The sequence below is a fragment of the Vipera ursinii genome, assembly GCF_947247035.1.
Source record: "Vipera ursinii genome assembly, chromosome: 2".
Classification (NCBI taxonomy): domain Eukaryota; kingdom Metazoa; phylum Chordata; class Lepidosauria; order Squamata; family Viperidae; genus Vipera; species Vipera ursinii.
The window spans coordinates 2,537,468-2,557,505 of record NC_139513.1 but is presented as its reverse complement, the minus strand read 5'-3'; the positions used below and the strand labels follow the sequence as shown (position 1 = coordinate 2,557,505).

Sequence of the window (20,038 nt, the reverse complement as noted above, 5' to 3'; positions counted from 1 at the left end):
GTTGAGATCAGCAATAGCAGCTTTGAAGGTTGCTTTCCAGGATCTGTAGGTCTCTGGACGGTCATTAAACTTTGAGAGGCTAGAGTTGAGAAGCTCTTGTTGAATCATGTACCTGGCATGGTCAGAACGGTCTGACCCCTCACTCCTTGATGCCAAAGAAACTCGTGGGACCCCTTGGGTGTGAAAGTTCTCTGGTGAATAAGGGTGAGGTGTAGCAGGATAAAATGATGTTCCAGGAGCATTCAGTTGTGGTGTAGTCTCTAAAGCTTGTGCTGGTTGTCGATTCAACCGTTGTTCGTTGCTGGAAGTTACGTTGTCATTGGCAAGAGATGATGCAGTTTGAAGTGTTGGTGCACCTGTGTTATGGCGTTGAAGAGGTGTAGGCTTTTGCAGGCTTGGGTTCTGTGTGCTGTTTGTAGGAAGCACAGTTGATGCACCTGTCTGATCGAACCAGCTCTTCTGAATCAATGAGACACTCCGCCATGGCTAGGACAGATACAGAAAACTTCCTAGGTATTTATAACTAAATTCGGTGAACTTTGCTCTTTCACCACCAGGGGGTGTCTTCTGCGTGGTTAGAGACTTCAGGGAAGTTCACCCTTTGACCACTAGGGGCACTCTACACGTGCCTGGGGGCAAGCCTTTTATTTGCTGAGCAGCCACCGGGGTGCTGCTTGTGTAGGTGAGTATTTCAACTAAGTTTACCCCTTGACCACTAGAGGGCACTGTTTGGAAGCAAGCCTGTTATATGCAGATTGGTCACTGAGGAGTGTGCTGTGCTGCATGAACAAATACAAGCCTGTTATTGCCCTAGCCTTCACTTGGATACAAGGTCAGCCAAATTGTTTCTTCTTAGGACCACATGTTTGTAAGCCAGTCTGGAACTCTTAAGGAACTGCTTGTCCGTATTAAGAGTGTCAACTGTAGGCTGTAAACTGTGCCGTTAATGAAGCTTAATTTGCTCCTTGTTCCTTTGTTTAGAGCTAGCGGAACTGGTTAGGATTGCTTTGCCTTTTAGACCTTCAATCACAGGTAACTTAACTGTAGGCTTGCTGAATAATCTCCCCTCTGGAGATTCAAACACATATTTTAGGATTGTTAACTAAATCGCTTGCTTTTCCATATAAAAATGCTTGCATGGCTTGTCATAAGTGTGAATCAAAGTCTTTCTCTCTATATACAAGCTTTCACATGTGTTTCAAATTTGCAGACAGTTTAAGCATTTTAGTTTGGCCACCAGAGGTCGCTGCCTGCTTTAACATAAATCCAAGCTTGCAGGCTGCTGTATTGGCTTGCATTCCAAGGGTGGGGGCCTTTTTCACTGAGCAGTAAGCAAGAGCTTGGTTACCAAGTCAACTAATTGTTTTATGGCCTTTTATTGCTTCTTTCAGCGGTCTGTTGAACAAAGGGAGTTTAGCAAACTGACAATCTTTTCTCTCCCTTTTAGCAAAATTCAGCTCTGAACACAAATTGGGTTTGCAACAGAGTAAATCTCTGATCTTCCCAGTCAATTTGGGTGAAAAGCAGACAGTCTCTCTTTGCAATTAGGAACATTCTTTTGGCTGGTCTCCTCAGGAAGCCAGAAAGACAACAGTTCACAGTAACAGAAATCCTAGAAACACAACTCTGTCTTTGTAGAAGTTAACACACACATATTTAGATTTTAGGCATTTGAAATCACTGGGCTTGCTTGCAGATAACACTACAGATAACATTACAGCCAGTAAGAATTAATTGCTGTCTTTGACTTCTTGCTTGCAGACAACACACACAATGCAGCCAGTAAGAACTGCTGTTATTTGACTTAAGGTTGCTTGCAGAAAACACACACGCAGCCAGTAAGAATTAATAAATGTCTTTTTAAATTCTTGCTTGCAGATAACATGCATACACAATAGATTGCAGGCAGTAAAAATTAATAACTGTCTTCTGACTGTTCTGGAACCAAGCTGTCATATTAGTGATTTGATTCCTTGTTAAGACCCTTGCGCGAGTCTGTTTAAGCGAATTCTATCACAGTTAACGGCCCTTTCCAGACAGCAGAACTCACCTTTCCAGCACTCCTTCCGTCTCTTCCTTCGCTGCCGCCATGTGCAGTCCGAAGAAGTGGTTTGTGGGCAGTCCCACAAGCCAAAGAACTTCAATCAATTCAAACTTCACAAGTTTTTCTTTTCCATGAGAAGTTTGAATTGATTGGTTGAACTTTTTTAGTCCCACTTTTTTTTTTGGACTGCACATGGCGGAGGACTGGGAGCTGCAGGAGACAGCTGAAAGAGCTGCATGCGGCTCCGCAACCGCGGGTTGCCGACCCGTGGGCTAGTTGGTGTGTGCATCTTCCTGCTCTCGCACAGCCCCGGTTGCGTGACGATTGCTGTGTCATGGGTATTCGTGGCCCTACTTGTATGAGCCTTGCCATGGGCATTTGCAGCCCCACTCATGTGAGTGTCATCCTGGGCGTTTGTGGCTGCATTTGTGTGAGTGCCACAGGCATTTGTGGCCCCACTCACGTGAGTATTCACAGCCCCAATAGTGCAAGTGTCGTGAGCATACATGGCTCCACACACAAGCATCTCTGCAAACATTGCAGGTATTCATGCACGAGTACACGGGCTAACGCCTCCCACAAAACCATCCCTTCTTTCTCCCCTCATACCCACTCCAGGCCAATACCAAAAGGTTGGGAAACTCTGCCCTTAGGCATGGAAGCCAGCTGGGTGACTTTTCGCCTGTCATTCTCTTTTGGTAAACCACTCACAGGCCGTTTGTTGTAGGAAAAATAGGAGGGGGTATTCAGCTCGAGTTCTTATGTCTTTTTAAAGATAGGGTTTCCCTTGGCACCCATGGCCAGCTGAGTCAAGTAATCAGCCAAAAGCCAGAAGGGGTTCAAACTCCCTTCTAAATCAGAGAATCTCTGCTTTGGATGGAATTCCTAAAGATCTATGGGGCTGGATTTCAACCCAAGCCACCAATTCTACCATAGTTTGGTCATCAGATGGGGAAAATTACTGGGGATCTAAAGAAGAAAACCTTTGATCTTGGACACTGTAACTCTGGAATATTGTCCGGATTCCTTTCCTGTGCTGCATGAGTAAAAAGTGCATTTAAAAAAGGAAGAACAAAGCTACGAGACTGAAACTTTATATAAAAACAATTCTGGAGATTAGTCCTTAAAAGAATGAAAACCAAAAGAGACCTTTATTTTCAAGAAATTGCACCATGACAGCAAAGCTGAGATTGCCCATCCTTGGCATAAACTTGGCATGGTGTTTTTTTTTATCATCCCAAGAGTTGAGGAAGCCAGAAGACTAAATAAAAGAGAACCTTAAGTGAGGGTGAAGGTGTAGGTCGTTCTCTGAACTTGTGGGTTGGTTTCCAAACATTTCATTACCAGGCTAGGAAACATCTTCAGCAGAGTTTAGAGGATGTCAGTGTTAAGTGTCCTTGTTATAAGGGCTTCATGTGTGGGAGTATCAAGAGAGGGTCTTGTAATGGGCTTTGAAATGGGGAGGTTACATCAGGTCAGGGTTATTGGGTGGTTAACTTCCGGGGGGCTTACATGGGTTGATTGAGGGCTGGTGCTCTCTCTGGTCGGCTTTGTGGTTGATTTGGATTCTGAGGGAGTTCATAGGCTAGTTGTAGGTCAATGTGCATGTTAATGGAATTGCTCCCCATCACAAGACCCATCAGAAGCCTCTCAATGATGACTTACACCTGACCCATCACAAGAATAGAACAGAATAGACTGTAATGTAACAGAATAGAATCTGAAGGGGATCTTAGAGGTCTTCTAGTCCAGGCCCCCCACTCAAGCCGGGGAACCTATACCATCTCATACAAGTGACTATCCAGTCTCTTCTTAAAAGCCTCCAGTGATGGAGCACCCACAATTTCTGAAGGGAAACTGTTCCACTGGTTGTCCTCACTATTAGGATCTTTCTCCTTAATTCAAGATTGCTTCTCTCTTTGACCAGTTTCCAACTGTTGTTTCTTGCCCTGCCCTCTGGTGCTTTGCAGAATAATTTGATCCCTTCTTCTTTGTGACAGCTTCTGAAATACTGGAACACTGCTATCATGTCACTCCTGTTTCTTTTTAGACTAACCAAAGCCAAGTCCTGCAGCCATTCTTCCTGTTTGTCTCCAGGCCTTTGATCATCTTAGTTGCTCTCCTTTGACCCTCTCTTGACACCCACACCTGAAGCCCTTATAAACACTTAACCCTGACATCCCCTAAACTTTGCTGAAGATGTTACCTAGCCTGGTAACGAAATGTTCAGAAACCAACCCACAAACTCGGAGAACAAACCTTCACCCTGATCCTACACCCAAGCTACAGATATTTGCCACTATTGCAGAAATGAAAGTGTTGACAGTCCTTGTAATAAATATTCAATGATGGAGATGTAAATTAAGGAGCAAAAAGAGCAGAGTCAAAGGTCAGAGTCATTGTTATGTAACTATGTTAGGTGCTTCTAGTGGCCAATAAATTTAGAGATACAAAAAGTGAAGGGTGCAAAGTGGGTCTTCCAAAAAAGTTTATATTCAGGGCTGTACATGAACAAATGCTCAACATTATTCAACAAAACCAATTGTAGTTATTTTTCTCCACCCTCTTCAGATTCGTTCCTTATCTTCCCTTCATTCCCTAACTTTTCATTCATCCACAGTAATATATAGCAAAAGCATCCAAAATTATTGACAATTTGTTTATACAGTTCTTTTCTGTGCTCATAAAGGGACTATAAATTTTTCCCCAGTGTGGTTCCATTTATGGGAAGTGAGGGAACTTGATGTAGTAAAACATCTTCCACATTCCGAGCATTTATACGGTTTCTCCCCAGTGTGGATTCTGTTATGTACAATATATTGATATTTTTGTCGGAAGCTTTTTGCCCAGTTCTAGCATTTGTAGGGTTTCTTCCCGGTATGGGTCATTTTGTGAGCAGTAAGAGAACTTGAAACTGTGAAGCCTTTTCCACACTCTGAGCATTTATACGGTTTCTTCCCAGTGTGGATTCTGTTATGTACAATATAATCATGTTTTAGTCTGAAGATTTTTGCACAATTCATGCATTTGTAGGGTTTCTCCCTGGTATGGATCATTTTGTGAGCAGTAAGATAACTTGAAATTCTGAAGCCGTTTCCACACTCTGGGCATTTATATGTTTTTTCCCCAGGATGGTTCCTTTTGTGGTAAGTCAGGGAACCTGATTCAGTGAAGCATTTTTCACACTCCACACATTTATATGGTTTTTCTCGTGTGGATTTTTTTATGGATAGCGAGGGGACTTGAATTAGTGAAGCATTTTCCACACTCCTGGCATTTATATGGTTTCTCCCCAGTGTGGATTCTTTTATGGACAGCAAGGGAACTTAAATGAGTGAAGCATTTTCCACACTCCTGGCATTTATATGGTTTCTCCCCTAAATGAATCCTTGCATGACATGTAAGGCTATTTGCAGTATGGAAGCTCTTTCCGCATTCCTTGCATTCATATGGTTTTTCCCCAGTGTGGATTCTTTTATGGATAGTGAGGGAACATGACTGAGTGAAGCATTTTCCACACTCCTGGCATTTATATGGTTTTTCCCCAGTGTGGATTCTTTTATGGAAAGCAAGGGAACTTGAACTATTGAAGCATTTTCCACACTCCTGGCATTCATATGGTTTTTCCCCAGTGTGGATTCTTTTATGGACAACAAGGGAACTTGAACTAGTGAAGCATTTTCCACACTCCTGGCATTCATATGGTTTTTCCTTTACATGAATCCTTGCATGAGAGGTAAGCTCATTTCCAATAAAGAAGCTCTTTCCGCATTCCTTGAATTCATATGGTTTTCTCTCAGTGTGGATTCTTTTATGGATAGTGAGGGAACTTGAACGAGTGAAGCATTTTCCACACTCCTGGCATTTATATGTTTTCTCCCCTAAATGAATCCTTGCATGACAGGCAAGTTTATTTGCAGTATGGAAGCTCTTTCCGCATTCCTTGCATTCATATGGTTTTTCCCCTCTGTGGATTCTTTTATGGATAGTGAGGGAACTTAACTGAGTGAAGCATTTTCCACACTCCTGGCATTTATATGGTTTTTCCCCAGTGTGGATTCTTTTATGATTACTGAGGGAACTTAAACTAGTGAAGCATTTTCCACACTCCTGGCATTTATATGGTTTTTCTCCAGTGTGGATTCTTTTATGATTAGCAAGGGTACTTGAACTAATGAAGCATTTTTCACACTCCTGGCATTTATATAGTTTCTCCCCTAAATGAATCCTTGCATGAGAAGTAAGCTTATTTGCAATACGGAAGCTCTTTCCGCATTCCTTGCATTCATATGGTTTTTCTCCGGTGTGGATTCTGTTATGGTAAGTGAGGGAACTTGAATTAGTCAAGTGTTTTCCACACTCCCTACATTTATATGGTTTCTGTCCAGTGTGGTTTCGGTTATGTACAGTATACTGATATTTTTGACTGAAGGTCTTTCCACACTTGGGACATTCATATGGTTTCTCGCCTGTGTGACTCCTAAAATGGGAAGTGAGGCTTTGTGGAAAACTGAAGCTCTTTCCGCATACCCTGCATTTGTACGGGTTTTCTCCTGTGTGTATCCTTTTATGGGAAGTAAAATAATTTGAGTCTCTGAAGGTTTTTCCACAATCCAGGCATTTAAATGCTTTCTCTCCATGTATTCTCTGTGGCAAAGTAACCGAGAAGGTCCTTCGGAAATGTTTTTCGTGTTCATTTGGTTTCTCTATCATGTGGCTTCTGCAACACTCGCATAATCCTGATTCGTCTGCAGGTATTTTTACACACTCCGGCCAAGCCTCTTTTTCTGGCTGATCATCTTTGCTGGAGAAGTCAATGACAGCTACATGTGGTAAAGTAGAGCATTTCTCTAGCTCCCCCTTTAATTGTTTTTCCTCAGAACTTTGCTTTCCAAAAAATGCCTCTGCGTGTTTCATTCTGCCTTTTTGAAATGCTGCTGCCGATTCTTGGCCAGAATCCATCTTCTCCCATTCATCACCTGCTTGGAGCAGGAAAAAAAGAAGAAAAGTTAACATAAAGTGAGATGCAAACAGGATCAAGCCCCCTCCTTGTTGCATCTCTTATTTGAACATTAATTATGCCCCAACCCTCTCAAATCTCCTTCCTTTTAGCTCTTTGTGTGATTCTTCTGCCTGTGTCTATCAGGATATGTTCAAAACATGGGGTGATGCCTGGTATCGGTGTCAGGTCCACAAATAATATTATTGTTTCCTTATGCCTATTCTTGAATCTGTAACTTTTCTTTGTGGCCTGCCATTCTGTTGGGAGGGGGGATGACTTGGGGATACTTTGCACTGTCCTGGTATGGTGCCCTTCCCCCAGGGGATGGAATGTATCACCCTTATCTAAGAGATGGTTGCGCTTGGAGCCAGAAGCAAATTAAAGTGAAAGAGACCTTGAAAGAATGTGTCAAAGAAGCTAGTTAAAACACTATTCCACCTGTGGGTTGGCTGGAATTCAAATGAACACTGGACTCTGGGGGGAGGAGTATTGAATAATGCTTTTATTACTTCGCTTCCACGGGTTTTTCCTCAGACCTCGTCTTGTTTTCCCTGCTATCACTAGCCCCTAATAAAAGTTCCTTTTGAGAGAATGCCTGTTTCAAGAGTTCTGCTTTATTGGGTGGCTTATCTGAGGCAGCTCTTTACAATTGGGTTGATATAAGACCTGATGTTGGGGTCTCTCTTGTCCTCCATGTTTTCTTGAAGATGTTTCATTACCCAAACTAGATAACATCATCAGTGCTAGTAATGAAACATCTGTAAGAAAACAACCAAGCTCAGAAAGCACCAAGGATCCTTCATTTCAACCATGAGGTGCAAATATTCTCAGTTATTACAATCATGTAGACCAGGGGTCCCCAACCATTGGGCCACAGACCACTACCGGGCCATATCTGTTGGCCATCGGGCCACCTGAGTGGCTTGCCAGTCTGCATGTGTGTGTGTACGCGCACCCTCCCTCCCACTAATGTTAGTGTTGCCATGAGCATTGCTGGGGCGCTAGTGTTGCACGAGCATCATGCAGGTGCTAGCATCACGGTGAGCGTCACGTGGGCCTTAGCATCACCGTGTAGCATGAGTGGTTAGATCATCGCGAGCATCACATTGCTGTGAGTGGTTTTTGTCCACGTGGCCCCATTTGCATGTGCGCATTGGTTTAATTTCAATTTGAACATTCTGGTGGATTTGAACCTGGGAACTCATCTCAAGGAGGGAGCCCTGCACTAAAAGAAATAGTACTCAGATGGGGTATGTTCATTCATCGTTAGATGCCTCTGCATTTTCCGGGCAGAACCTACAAAGGGAAGCCTTGGAGAAAGTTGGGGGTGGGTGGGCGGGTGGGAAGAACCCCTGGAGTGGAAGGTCCCATTACTTGAGAACCTGTGCAATCAGAAGGCCCAATTCTCTAATAGCCAAATCCCTGTAACACTATTAGGACTTCCAAATGCCATCATTACAGATAGAAAAACCATTCAAATAAAGAGCAGTTAAGGAAACATCAGAGGAACCATTCAGGGAGGTTTTAGGAGAAAACCTAACATTTATTGGAAAGTGGGGGGGGGAGAGTGGTCAATAACCAGCAGAAACCCACAAGAAATAAATCCAATTTGAAACTTGCCCATTTTCTTTCTGTCCCAAATATTTCCCATTTACTCTTCAGTTTTCTCATCCCAAAATCACATGGTTGCAGAGAGAGAGAGAGAGGGAGAGAGAGGGAGGGAGAAGGAGAGAAAGGGAGAGGGTTTGGCTGGAGAGATTATTGTTTAATTCTATGAACTGGTGTCTGGGAATCTCAGAGTTACTTTTGCTTCAACATTGTTGTTGTTGTTAGCTGCGAAGTCGTGTCCGACCCATCGCGACCCTATGGACAACATTCCTCCAGGCCTTCCTGTCCTCTACCATCTTCTGGAGTCCATTTAAGCTCACGCCTCCTGCTTCAGTGACTCCATCCAGCCACCTCATTCTCTGTCGTCCCCTTCTTCTATTGCCCTCGATCTTTCCCAGCATTAGGTTCTTCTCCAGTGAGTCCTTCCTTCTCATTAGGTGGCCAAAGTATTTGAGTTTTAGCTTCAGGATCTGGCCTTCTAAAGAGCAGTCAGGATTGATCTCCTCTAGAACTGACCGGTTTGATCGCCTTGCAGTCAAAGGGACTCGCAGGAGTCTTCTCCAGCACCATAGTTCAAAGGCCTCAATTCTTTGGCGCTCAGCCTTTCTTATGGTCCAACTTTCACTGCCATACATTGCTACTGGGAAGACCATAGCCTTGACTATACGTACTTATTCAATATAACTGTAAGATTTTTGGAAACGGAATTAATCTGGATTTTTATTTGGATCTTTGAGCTGGATGTTGATAAATGATTCCCTTAACAACTGTGGGAAGAAAAATCATAAAATGAGTCAAAGGTCATTTAACAACCCTCTTGGTTAGTAAGAGAAATGTTGGGATCATAAGTCACCTTTTGATAATCTAGAAAGCCCTCAAGAAAAGCCCAGGTTAGGTCATCATGTCTGGGGCTCCCAGGAAAGCCATGATTATGCTTAGAAGGCCCCCCTGTTGAGGTGGCCATTTTTATGCACTCTTTTTCCTGGCTTTTTTTTTTTTGGTATCTGTTGTTTTTAAGCCTGGAGATTTTTGCTGTGCATCATCTAGAGTTGCTTTTGCTGAGATAAGTGGCTATACAAATTTGATAAATAAAATAAAAAAATGTTTAAATAGAAATGAGAAAAAAAAATCACAAGTTGTGAATTGGCACAGGATCCATCTAAGCAGAGCGCCATTGATAGATATTCAGTATTTTTATGCACTGACTTCCGGGTGGCAAGGCTCCTTCGAAGGCAGTCATTTCTGACTGTCAGCCCCGTTGCAGCAACAATCAGCTGTTTCACGGTTTGGAAATCCCCCCCCCTCGGGAGAAGGGGGGGTGAGCATTCAGGTACAGGTAGAGCTCCCCTAGGCCCCCAGAATTATCACTCTGGGGGTCAAAGGGTGAGAGCTCCCTCGGAGCCTGAATTAGCTCCGGACTCGGGGACTCCTCTGTTTCAAGGCTTTGAAACAGAACAGGATGCTGCAACCATCCCTGCTCCCAATATTGTACTTTGGATTACTTGGATGCAGGCAGAGCTTAGCAGGAGAATATTGAAACAGCAAGTATATGATCTTTAACTCCGGTTTAACTTAAAAGAAGGGGAGGAAGATGGCGCTGGAATAAATCTTTAGAGAAAGTGGGAAGAACAAAGAATAAGGAAAATATAATTAAAGAAGGAGGAAGATATAAAGTGGATTTTTAAAGTTGTAAAAGACTGTTAAAAACATTTGAAGTTGGCTCAAAAGTGATTTAAAAGACTTGGATATTTAACAGTGAAGCAACAAAGTTGCAATTTGGGCAGAAAAGTGAAAGTGAGAAACGAAAGTTAATTGGGTGTTAAAATGGCTTCCAAACCACCTAGATTTCCTTCTTCTAAAAGTGCGGGGGCTTCACCAGTTCAACAATCTGGACTTCAAACATTGATGCCACCCCCGGCAGCATCTACACCTATACCCACATTGACATTAAAAGACTTACAAGATGGTTTAAAACTTCAATCTGAGCAAATATATGAGCTCATTAATGAGAAAAATAAGGAAATACGAGAGGATATTTTGCTGGCATTTCAGGGACTGACAGTTTGTATTGAGAATCTGGATGAACGTGTGGAAGACGTTAATCAAAATAATTTGATATTGGAAGCTAAAATCAGTGAAGCTGAGAATAAAATGGATAAAATTGATGATGAGGTGGTGATGATACAATATAGACATGGAGTTTGCCTTGAGGATCAGAGGTCTGAAAGAAAATCCACAAGAAAACCTGGAAGAGATATTGGCAAAAGCTGTGGTGCCTATTTTGGGTTGGCGAGCTGAAGATTTTATACTGGAAATAGACAAAATATTTCGTGTCATGGGGTTGCAGATGCTGACTAAACTCCTTGGCACAACCCTGCAAGGGCTCCTCCCTCACCTCCTGGTTAAGGAGGAAGCAAATCACCCTAAACAGGGCAGCCGGGTGATTATCTGCGGATGCGATGTGGGCAGCGAAGTGGTTAGACTTCGCTGCCTCTATCACCGCGAGATAAGACCTCGTAGAGGTTCTTAGCCGCAATCGGTCAGATTCAGACTGGCTGGACCTCCAACAGCTCTCTAGGCCCCGTCTCCGACGCTTCATCTCCCGGAGCTCTGCGGAAAACCATGGAGCCCACCGGGATCTGCGCCGGGTCAGGGGCCGCATGGGCACAATGCGGTCGAGTGCCTCCGTGGCTGCCCTTTCCCAGGCCTCCACCAAGGCATCGACCGGGCTGTGAGCGAAGGCGGCAGGCACAGACCCAAGCACCACGTGGAACCGTTCAGGGTCCATTAGGCGCCTGGGGTGGAACCACCTGGTCAGTTCCGCAGCCCAGCGACGGGGGGTGGGGGTGGCAGAGCGGAAGGCCAGCCCCAGGAGATGATGATTGGTCCATGACAGGGGTATAATAGCTGGAAATCCCCCTTCCAGATCATCTAGCCACCGACCAGATAATAAGACAAGGTCGAGTGTGACCCCCCTCATGAGTCGGGCCCTGAATTACTTGAGTCAGGTCCATGGCCGTCATGGAGGGCATGAAATCCCGAGCCAGCTCTGACGAGGTCCCCAGGGATGGCAGGTTAAAGTCCCCCAGAACCATAAGTCTGGGGAACTCAACCGCCAACCCCGAGAGGATGTCGAGGAGCTCGGGCAGGGCTGCTGCTACGCAGCTGGGCAAGAGGTACGCCAGTAACAGACCCAACTGAACCCCAGGACCGCATCTCAGGAGGAGTGACTCACACCCGAGTATCTGGACAACGGTGGCCTCCCGCAGACATAAGGTCTCCCTCACAACTACTGCCACACCCCCGCCCCTACGCTGGGCCTGGGGCCTGTGAAGCACACGGAAACCTGGTGGGCAAAGTTCGGTCAGAGGGACACCTCCCTCTGGGCCCAACCAGGTCTCCGTAATGCAAGCCAGGTCTGCACGCTCCTCCACGCCCTAATCTCGAATGAGAGGAGCCTTGGTAACTACGGACCTGGCATTAAAATACACCAGTCTGAGCTCAGGGGCGTGCTCACCCCTGCTCCTGGAAACATGGGTCAAATCCGGAGGGTCGGAGCGCACCACCGCTTAAAGACAGCGGGGGTGCGCTCCCCAATGTTGATACGGCCCTCCGTACGGCCACCTGCTGCCATTCCCAATCATTGTTGGGATCCACAACCCCACCCCCCGCTCCGGAGACCCGGAGGCGCCCAACCCAAGCCCCACCCCACCGTGACCTGTCCCGAGCCTGGATTGAACATCGGTTGGTGGAAGCCCCCCAAATTCCAACCCAAACCACAATCCAATCACCCTCCCTAACCCCTTAAAATAATTTTGATAAAAAACAAACCAGAGGCCTCTTCCTAGATTTAAACCAGAGACCCCTGTCCATGCCCAACCATCCCTCAGGGTCCCAACAATTGGACCCGTCATCAAGAGGAGAAGTAGAAAGAAAAGCAGGTCGCACCCAGGAAGGGGGGGGCACCCCTGAGGGTGCACAAGTCTGTGCATGTATAGTGTAGGCGAGCCATAGATTATTCATGTGGGTCCAGCAAAAGGCAGTCAGATGGTAAATAAAGATGGAATAAATCAGAAGGAACATTGAAGTCCAACACCACCAGTCCAGCTCCACTCTCACTTGAGCTGGATACCTCCAAAACAGGTCAGAAACCATCCTCTCACCACGGCCACAGGCCTGATCTGGGAAGCGGAATGGAGTCCAAGCCCAGGGGGAAAAGCATACCCTCGCAGATCTCTCACCTCCGAAGAGAGTAGTAGATGGTAAATCTAAGCCGCCCTCTCACAGCGACTCATCACCCCAGGTCCTTGGGGTCACAAGAGACAGGATGCACTAAGCAGCAAAAATATGTCCAACAGGCACAAAGGCCATTTGATGACACGGTTGGAGAGATGTCCTGGCTGCAAACAAAGTCCTTCTCCATACAGGCGAAAAGACCCCACCACGAAGGGGAGGGCCATGGAACCACAACTCCAGCGCGCGGTTGGGAGGCCAATGCTAGCCAGCACACTGCCCCCCAGCCACGAACCTGGTAGACAACCAAAACCGTCTCAAGTCCCTCGAAGGCAGCAAATCTTAACCGGCGTAGGAGTTCCCCACCCGGGTCTCCTCCTCGCCGGCTATTTGCAAAGCTTCCTCAGACAGCCATTTTACTTTCTTATATTTCTTTTTCTTTGGGATGGTTTTAGTTGCTACCTCTTGTACAATGTTGTGAACCTCCATCCATAATTCTTCAGGCACCCTGTCTATCAGATCTAATTTCTTAAATATATTTGTCCCCTCTACTGTGTATTCATCAGGGATATGATTTAGTTCATATCTGTTTGGACTAGTGCTTTTCCTTACTTTCTTCAATTTAAGTCTAAATTTTGCAACGACAAGCTCATGATCTGAGCCACAGTCAGCTCCTGGTCTTGTTTTTACTGACTGTATAGAGCTTCTCCATCTTTGGCTGCACATATTGAATGATTTGCCTTGGATTCGCACTGAGATCATTCTGTCATTTTGGGGATTGTATCCCAGTATTGCTTTTTCTACCCTTTTATTGACTATGAAGGCTACTCCATTTCTTCTGATGAATTCTTGTCCGCAGTAGTATACCTGATGATCCTCAGAATTAAATTTACCCGTTCCTGTCCATTTTAGTTTTCTTATTCCTAAGATGTCGATGTTCAGTCTTGTCGTCTCTTGTTTGACCGCATCCAGCTTGCCTTGATTCATGGATCTTACATTCCAGGTTCCTATGGAGAATAGATCTTTACAGCATCGGACTTTCCTTTCACCACCAGATACATCCACAGCTGAGTGTCTTTTTAGCTTTGGCCCAGTCGCTTCATTCTTTCTGGCACTACTAGCACTAGCTCTCTGCTCTTCCCCAGTAGCATATTGGACACCTTCTGACCTGAGGGGCTCATTTTCCAGCGTCATATCTTTTTGCCTTTTGGTACTGTCCATGGGGTTTTCATGGCAGAGATACTGGAGTGGGAACTCTCTGCTATAACCTGTCTGTCTTGGGTGGCCCTGCATGGCATAGCTCATAGCTTCATTGAGTTACAAAGCCCCTTTGCCGCAATAAGCCAGTAATCCATAAAGGGGTAGTAGTTTATTAATTTATTAAATGTATATGCGTCACCCCACCTTCCCAATAGGGTGACTCTGGGTGGCTTAAATAATGCTGAGGGAGACGGATGGCCTAGAAACATGAAAGATAAATAGATGGATGGATGGATAGATGGAGATAGATAGATAGATAACTTCCTTGGAATAGAAAAAGGCTAGATCTCTTCCTGCTTCTTCCCAAGAGATGACATCTCTTTGGAGACCTTTTAATAAGAAACAGCAGATGGCATTTAATTACTAAACTCTCTGACGGGCGAGTAGTAAAGTTGCTTACCCAGAGAGGCCACATTCCTATAATTTTCCAGCATGACTTCCCAATAGAGTGCTTTTTGGTCAGAATCCAGCTGAGACCACTCCTCCTTGGAGAAATACAAGGCCACCTCCTCGAAGGACACAAGACCCTCCTGAAGAGGGAAACAAAGAACAGAAAAAGGTCAAGGACGATTTGTAAGGTCTATCCCATTACGTACAAATTCCCAAAGCAAAGATATGCACTAAGTTGAATGGCTGTGCTTGGTAGGATTCCAAGGTTTAGGTGAAAAAAACAGATCAAAAGCCTCTGAGTGAAGAAATAGTTCAGGCAAGCTTAATCAATGATTGACGTGGCAAGACATTCAGTGCCATTCAGTGAAAGTAATCATAGTTTCCTTATGGATCCACTCTCTCTCTCTCTCTCTCTCTCACACACACACACACACAAACACACACTCCCTCCCTCACTTTATATATCTATATCTATCTATTTGAAGTTAGTAAAAATAAAAATGATGAACTCCGGGATATAAGAGTAAATTCTTCTTTATTGCTGAGGTTTCGTCAACAAGCTGTTGACATCATCAGAGCAAGGGCTGAATGATAAGGGAGTCATACACTTGTATGGCAGTTATAACATTCAAATTGTGGAATGTGGGTGTGGCCTGTTCGTGACAAGCTCGCTCGTGATTGTATTTAAGACTAAAAACCAGGATACATGAACATATTCTAGCAGTTAAAAGACAAGAACAACGCTCCCGAGTCTGAGGATGACGTCGAAACGTTGCTTTTACACCTTCAATTCTACGTGGGGAAAAACCCGAATGACCAAAGATCCACACACACACACACACACACACACACACACACACACACACACACATATATATATATATATATATATATATATATAGAGAGAGAGAGAGAGAGAGAGAGAGAGAGGAGAGAAGAGATATGACAATATATGTATGTATGTATGTATATGTATACCATCTATCTATATCTATCATGCTCTATGATTTCTCTATCATCTATCTATCATCTACCTATCCACCTATCTATCATCTCTATCATCTATCATATAACTATCATCTATCAATCTATCTATCTATCTATCTATCTATCTATCTATCTATCTATCTATCCATCCATCCATCCATCCATATATCTCTATCTGAGTCATTGGCTGAAGTGGGGATGAGAAAGCAGAGAAAAATTCTTGGGATTGAAGATTTTACAAAGCAGGATAGTTTGGTCTCCAAATCCCGACACAAATCAGAGGATTAGAAATTATTTTGCAAGCCAAAAGTTCTTTGATTACATGCATGACAATTTTTACTTAAGAGATTTTTCTATTTGGCTATCTTCACTGGATTGTAATCTTCTGCCTTATCTTTTAATCTTTTCACTGGTTGTAGACAAGGCTTTCTAAAAATGGTATTGCGCTTTTTGAGTATTTATGTATTTTTGAACAATCTTGCACAATTCCAAGTCAAAAAATTACAAAACGAACAGGTGCAGTTTAGCACTTGCTGCCCATGTGATATTCCCATCTCTTGAAGGACTCTTTAAGAAGTTAGCGTGTGTAAACTAATAGTAGGAAAAGTATCCAGAAAAAGGGGGAGTTAAGTACTGGTCTTAAAAAAAAGTTTTCTTAATATAAATCTCAAGGTAGATTTTACAATCCACTGTATCCAAACAATAGACCTCAGAGGGAGCTAAGGTGACTGAGAGCAACTTGAATCTTCTATTCCCCATAACATGTTGCTCAGGACTACAAAAATATCCAAGCCAGAAGAAGAAAGAATTATAGAATCATAGAGTATCAGAGATGGAAGGAGCCTTGGAGGTCCTCTATTCCAACCCTCTGATCAAGCAGGAGGCCCTATACCATTCTGGAGAAATATTTGTTTAATCTCTTCTTGAAAACCTCCACTGATGGAGCATCCACAGCTTCTGGAGGCAAGCCGTTCCAATGATTAATTGTTCTCACCGTCAGGAAATTCCTCCTTAGTTCTAGGTTGCTTCTCTCCTTGATAATCTTCCATTTGCTACTTTGGGTCTTGCTCTCAGTTGCTTTAGAGAACGGCTTGATGCCCTCTTCGCTGTGACTGCCCCTCAAGTATTGGGAAACTGCTGTCATGTCACCCCAATCTTTTTCTTTGCTAGACTAGACATATCTAGTTTCCACAACCATCCATTGTACAGTTTAGCCTCCAAACCTCTGATCATCTTTGTTGCTCTTCTCTGCATTTTTCTTCGAGAATGGAAGGAAAGAGTGCTCTGTATACCATTGTGACTTCCTGAAGGAAAGGGAGAATTTGAAGCTAATAAGTAAGCCTTTAGTAAAACCACACCTAGAATACTGCATCCAGTTTTGGTCACCATAGTATAAAAAAGACATAGAGACTCTGGAGAGAGTGCAGAGAAGAGCAACAAAGATGATTAGGGGACTGGAGGCTCAAACATATGAAGAACGGTTACAGGAACTGGGCATGGCTACTCTAGAGAAGAGAAGGACCAGAGGCGACATGACAGCAGTGTTCCAATATTTGAGGGGCTGTCACAGAGAGGAGGTTATCAACCTATTCTCCAACACACCTGAAGGCCAGACAAGGAATAACAGATGGAAACTGATCAAGGAGAGATTCAACCTAGAAAGAAGGAAATTTTTCTGACAGTGAGAACAATCAATCAATGGAACAGTTTGCCTTTAGAAGTTGTGGGAGCTTTATCACTGGAGGCTTTGAAGAAGAGACTGGACTGCCATCTGTCAGAAATTGTATAGGGTCTCCTGCTTGGGCGGGGGTTGGCCTAGACCACGGGTACGGAACCTTGGTTCTTTTATAACTTGTGGACTTCAATAACCAGAATTCCTGAGCCAGCCAAGCAGACTCAGGAATTCTGGGAATTGAAGTCCAGAAGTCATAAAAGTGCCAAGGTTCCCTACCCCTGACATAGACGAAGAAGGTCCCTTCCAACTCTGTTATTCTATTATATTAGTGAATTTGCTTCTCTTACTGGAGTTGCAGGTTCAGCTACTGTCTCAGCTGCACCACACACAGCAGACAACTCCACTGTAGTCTTCCCTGTGAGGAAAAACAGAATTTTAAAAAGCATAATTAATAACATAGGAAGAGACATTTTACAGAAGAGGAGTTTGGGACTTTCTGGAGAATTGAGGACCTCTGATTACCTCCCAAGGAGTCCAGGCTTGGATCTTCCAGATAAATGCTCCTCAAAAACAACTCCTGAGGAGAATTTGATGGATTCCTTTTTCTCTCAGAATCTCTGATGTCGTTTGTGAAAGACTTGAAATAGGAGACAGGAGAAAAGAAGAATTAGTGGACATCACAACACAAAGTGGATTCTTGAAAGTCTCCAATGTTCACCAGTGAGGCTGGAAAATAAGAAAGGAATGTCTGTCATCATTTTTTATAACAGGTAATGAAACAATATCCTACAAGAATTAGTGAAACATCTTCACATATTATGAATTCCAGAAACCTGGTAGGGAGATGTCTATGGAGATTCTCAGTCATTCAGGTCATGGTTGTTCCAAAGATGCTTTTTCAAGAGGCAACTAGACTTTCTATTTTTTCTCTTTGAAGACATTTTGCTTCTCATCCAAGAAATGTCTTCAGCTGTGAGTGGATGGTTCACAATGGAAGGATTTATATTCCTTGCAGGCAGCTGGTCATTTTCATTGTTTTAGAAATGCTGAGGACACTTGGAAGTTTATCTGTGTCTCAGGGCCAGCTGAGTAGTGCAAATGGGTGTAGAACCTTCTTGGAACTGCTGAAAGGACTGTGTTGTAGATGGGAAATAAATGATGTCGTATCCCTCCCCCTCTATTGAGAGAGGGCTATTCAACATCATCTATCTCCACTCTACAACACAGTCCTTTCAGCAGATCCAAGAAGGCTCCACAACCATATGCCCCACTCAGGTGACCCTGAGAACACAGATAAACTTCCAAGTGGCCTGAATGACTCTCTAAAAGAATGCAAATGTCCAGATTTCTGCAAGGAGTATAAATCCTTCCATTCCCCACCCATTAGAGCTGAAAGAGCTTCTTGGATAAGAGGAGAAACATCTTCAATGAAAAACAAGAAAATCCAGTTGCCTCGTGAAAAAAGCACCTTTGGGACTCTGGAAGGGAGGGGTGAAGAATTCAACCACATTCTTTATTCCAGTCATCCCCTTCTGGGCTCCCAAAGTGAAGGTCTCTCACCTGCTCCTTCTGCTCCCCTGCCTGGCTCAAGAGGAGGCCTTCCACCAGGGCCACTGCCTGGGAGCTGGTCTCTGCTCCACACTCTCGCACCCAGTTCTCCATCTTAACGGGCAGAAGGGCCAGAAACTGCTCCAGAACAACCAGGTCCAGCATCTGGGCTTTGGTGTGCTTTTCTGCTTTGAACCATCGATTACAAAAGTCATGGAGTCGGCTGCAAAGTCCTCGGGGATCCTCAGAAGCCTGATATTGGACGCTCCTGAAGTTCCAGGACTGAACTTTGGAATGGATGATGGTGTCTTCTTCCAGCATCTTCTGCCCACTTCCTGCCCAGGTCTCCTCACAGCGCCGAGGCTGAACAGCTGAAAGGCCTTTTCCAGTTCCCTCACTTGCTAAAGGTTGGGTCTCCATTCTTTCTCTGTCCTGTAACGCAACTCCAAATGGGTCCAAGGACTCTTATGTGAATCTCCAAGCAACTTTTCATTCAAAGGACTGTTTCTCTTGCTGCAGCTGTGGTGATAGTTAGACGTTCAGCCTTCTTTAGCCAAGAGATCATTTTATCTATAAAATTATATGATGAGTACAAATGTCTCTAAGATAGAAAATAAAATAAATTAAGAACAAAATCGAATATTAGAGTTGGAAGGGACATTGGAGTTCTTCTAATCTAATCCTAAACTAATCCAGGAGAGAAACAACGTAGAACTAAGGAGAAATTTCCTCACAGTTAGAACAATTAACCAGTGGAACAACCTGCCTCCAGAAGTTGTGAATGCTCCAACAATGGAAGTTTTTAAGAAGAGACTGGACAGCCATTTGTCTGAAATGGTATACGGTTTCCTGCCTGAGCAGGGGGTTGGACTAGATGACCCCCAAAATCCCTTCCAACTTTATTATTGTTCTATTCTATTCTATTCTATTCTATTCTATTCTATTCTATTCTATTCTATTCTATTCTATTCTATTCTATTCTATTCTATGAATGCTAAATTAATGTATTTGGAGCATTTTCTATTTCTGGTTTTTTTCACAAGGAAGGTCTTGCTTTTTAAAAACTTAAACCTACATTCATCTCCAAGTGGGTTCACACAACATGTGAAAATTCCAAACAAATTAGTCAACCAGAATATCTCTGTTCACCTCAAAAGAAATGCAAGAACACAACTCTGGCTTAGGATGCTCCATTCCCCTTGTTCAAGACTGACTTTTGGAGAGCCAAGCCAGACTCTTACATGCAGGCAGGTTCACACAACATGCCCTGAAGCCCAAAAGGGTCAGCCAA

At 43.9% G+C, this 20,038-nt stretch overlaps 1 protein-coding gene across 2 annotated transcripts; it reads right to left on the bottom strand.

The window, feature by feature from the left end:
• Positions 1-3,977: 3,977 nt before the first annotated feature.
• On the bottom strand, positions 3,978-19,569 carry LOC310634122 (uncharacterized protein). Of its 2 annotated transcripts, none has more exons than XM_083352192.1 (5): positions 18,760-19,569; positions 17,722-17,836; positions 17,547-17,614; positions 14,548-14,677; positions 3,978-7,026 (listed from the first exon to the last, which is right to left on the bottom strand). In XM_083352192.1, the coding sequence occupies exons 1-5, from the start codon at positions 19,165-19,167 to the stop codon at positions 5,240-5,242; spliced, it is 2,508 nt and encodes an 835-aa protein (XP_083208318.1). In that variant the 5' UTR covers positions 19,168-19,569; the 3' UTR covers positions 3,978-5,239. The 2 variants fall into 2 exon arrangements, with proteins under 2 accessions (XP_083208318.1, XP_083208319.1); XM_083352193.1 differs by having other exon boundaries at positions 3,978-7,023.
• Positions 19,570-20,038: the final 469 nt, after the last annotated feature.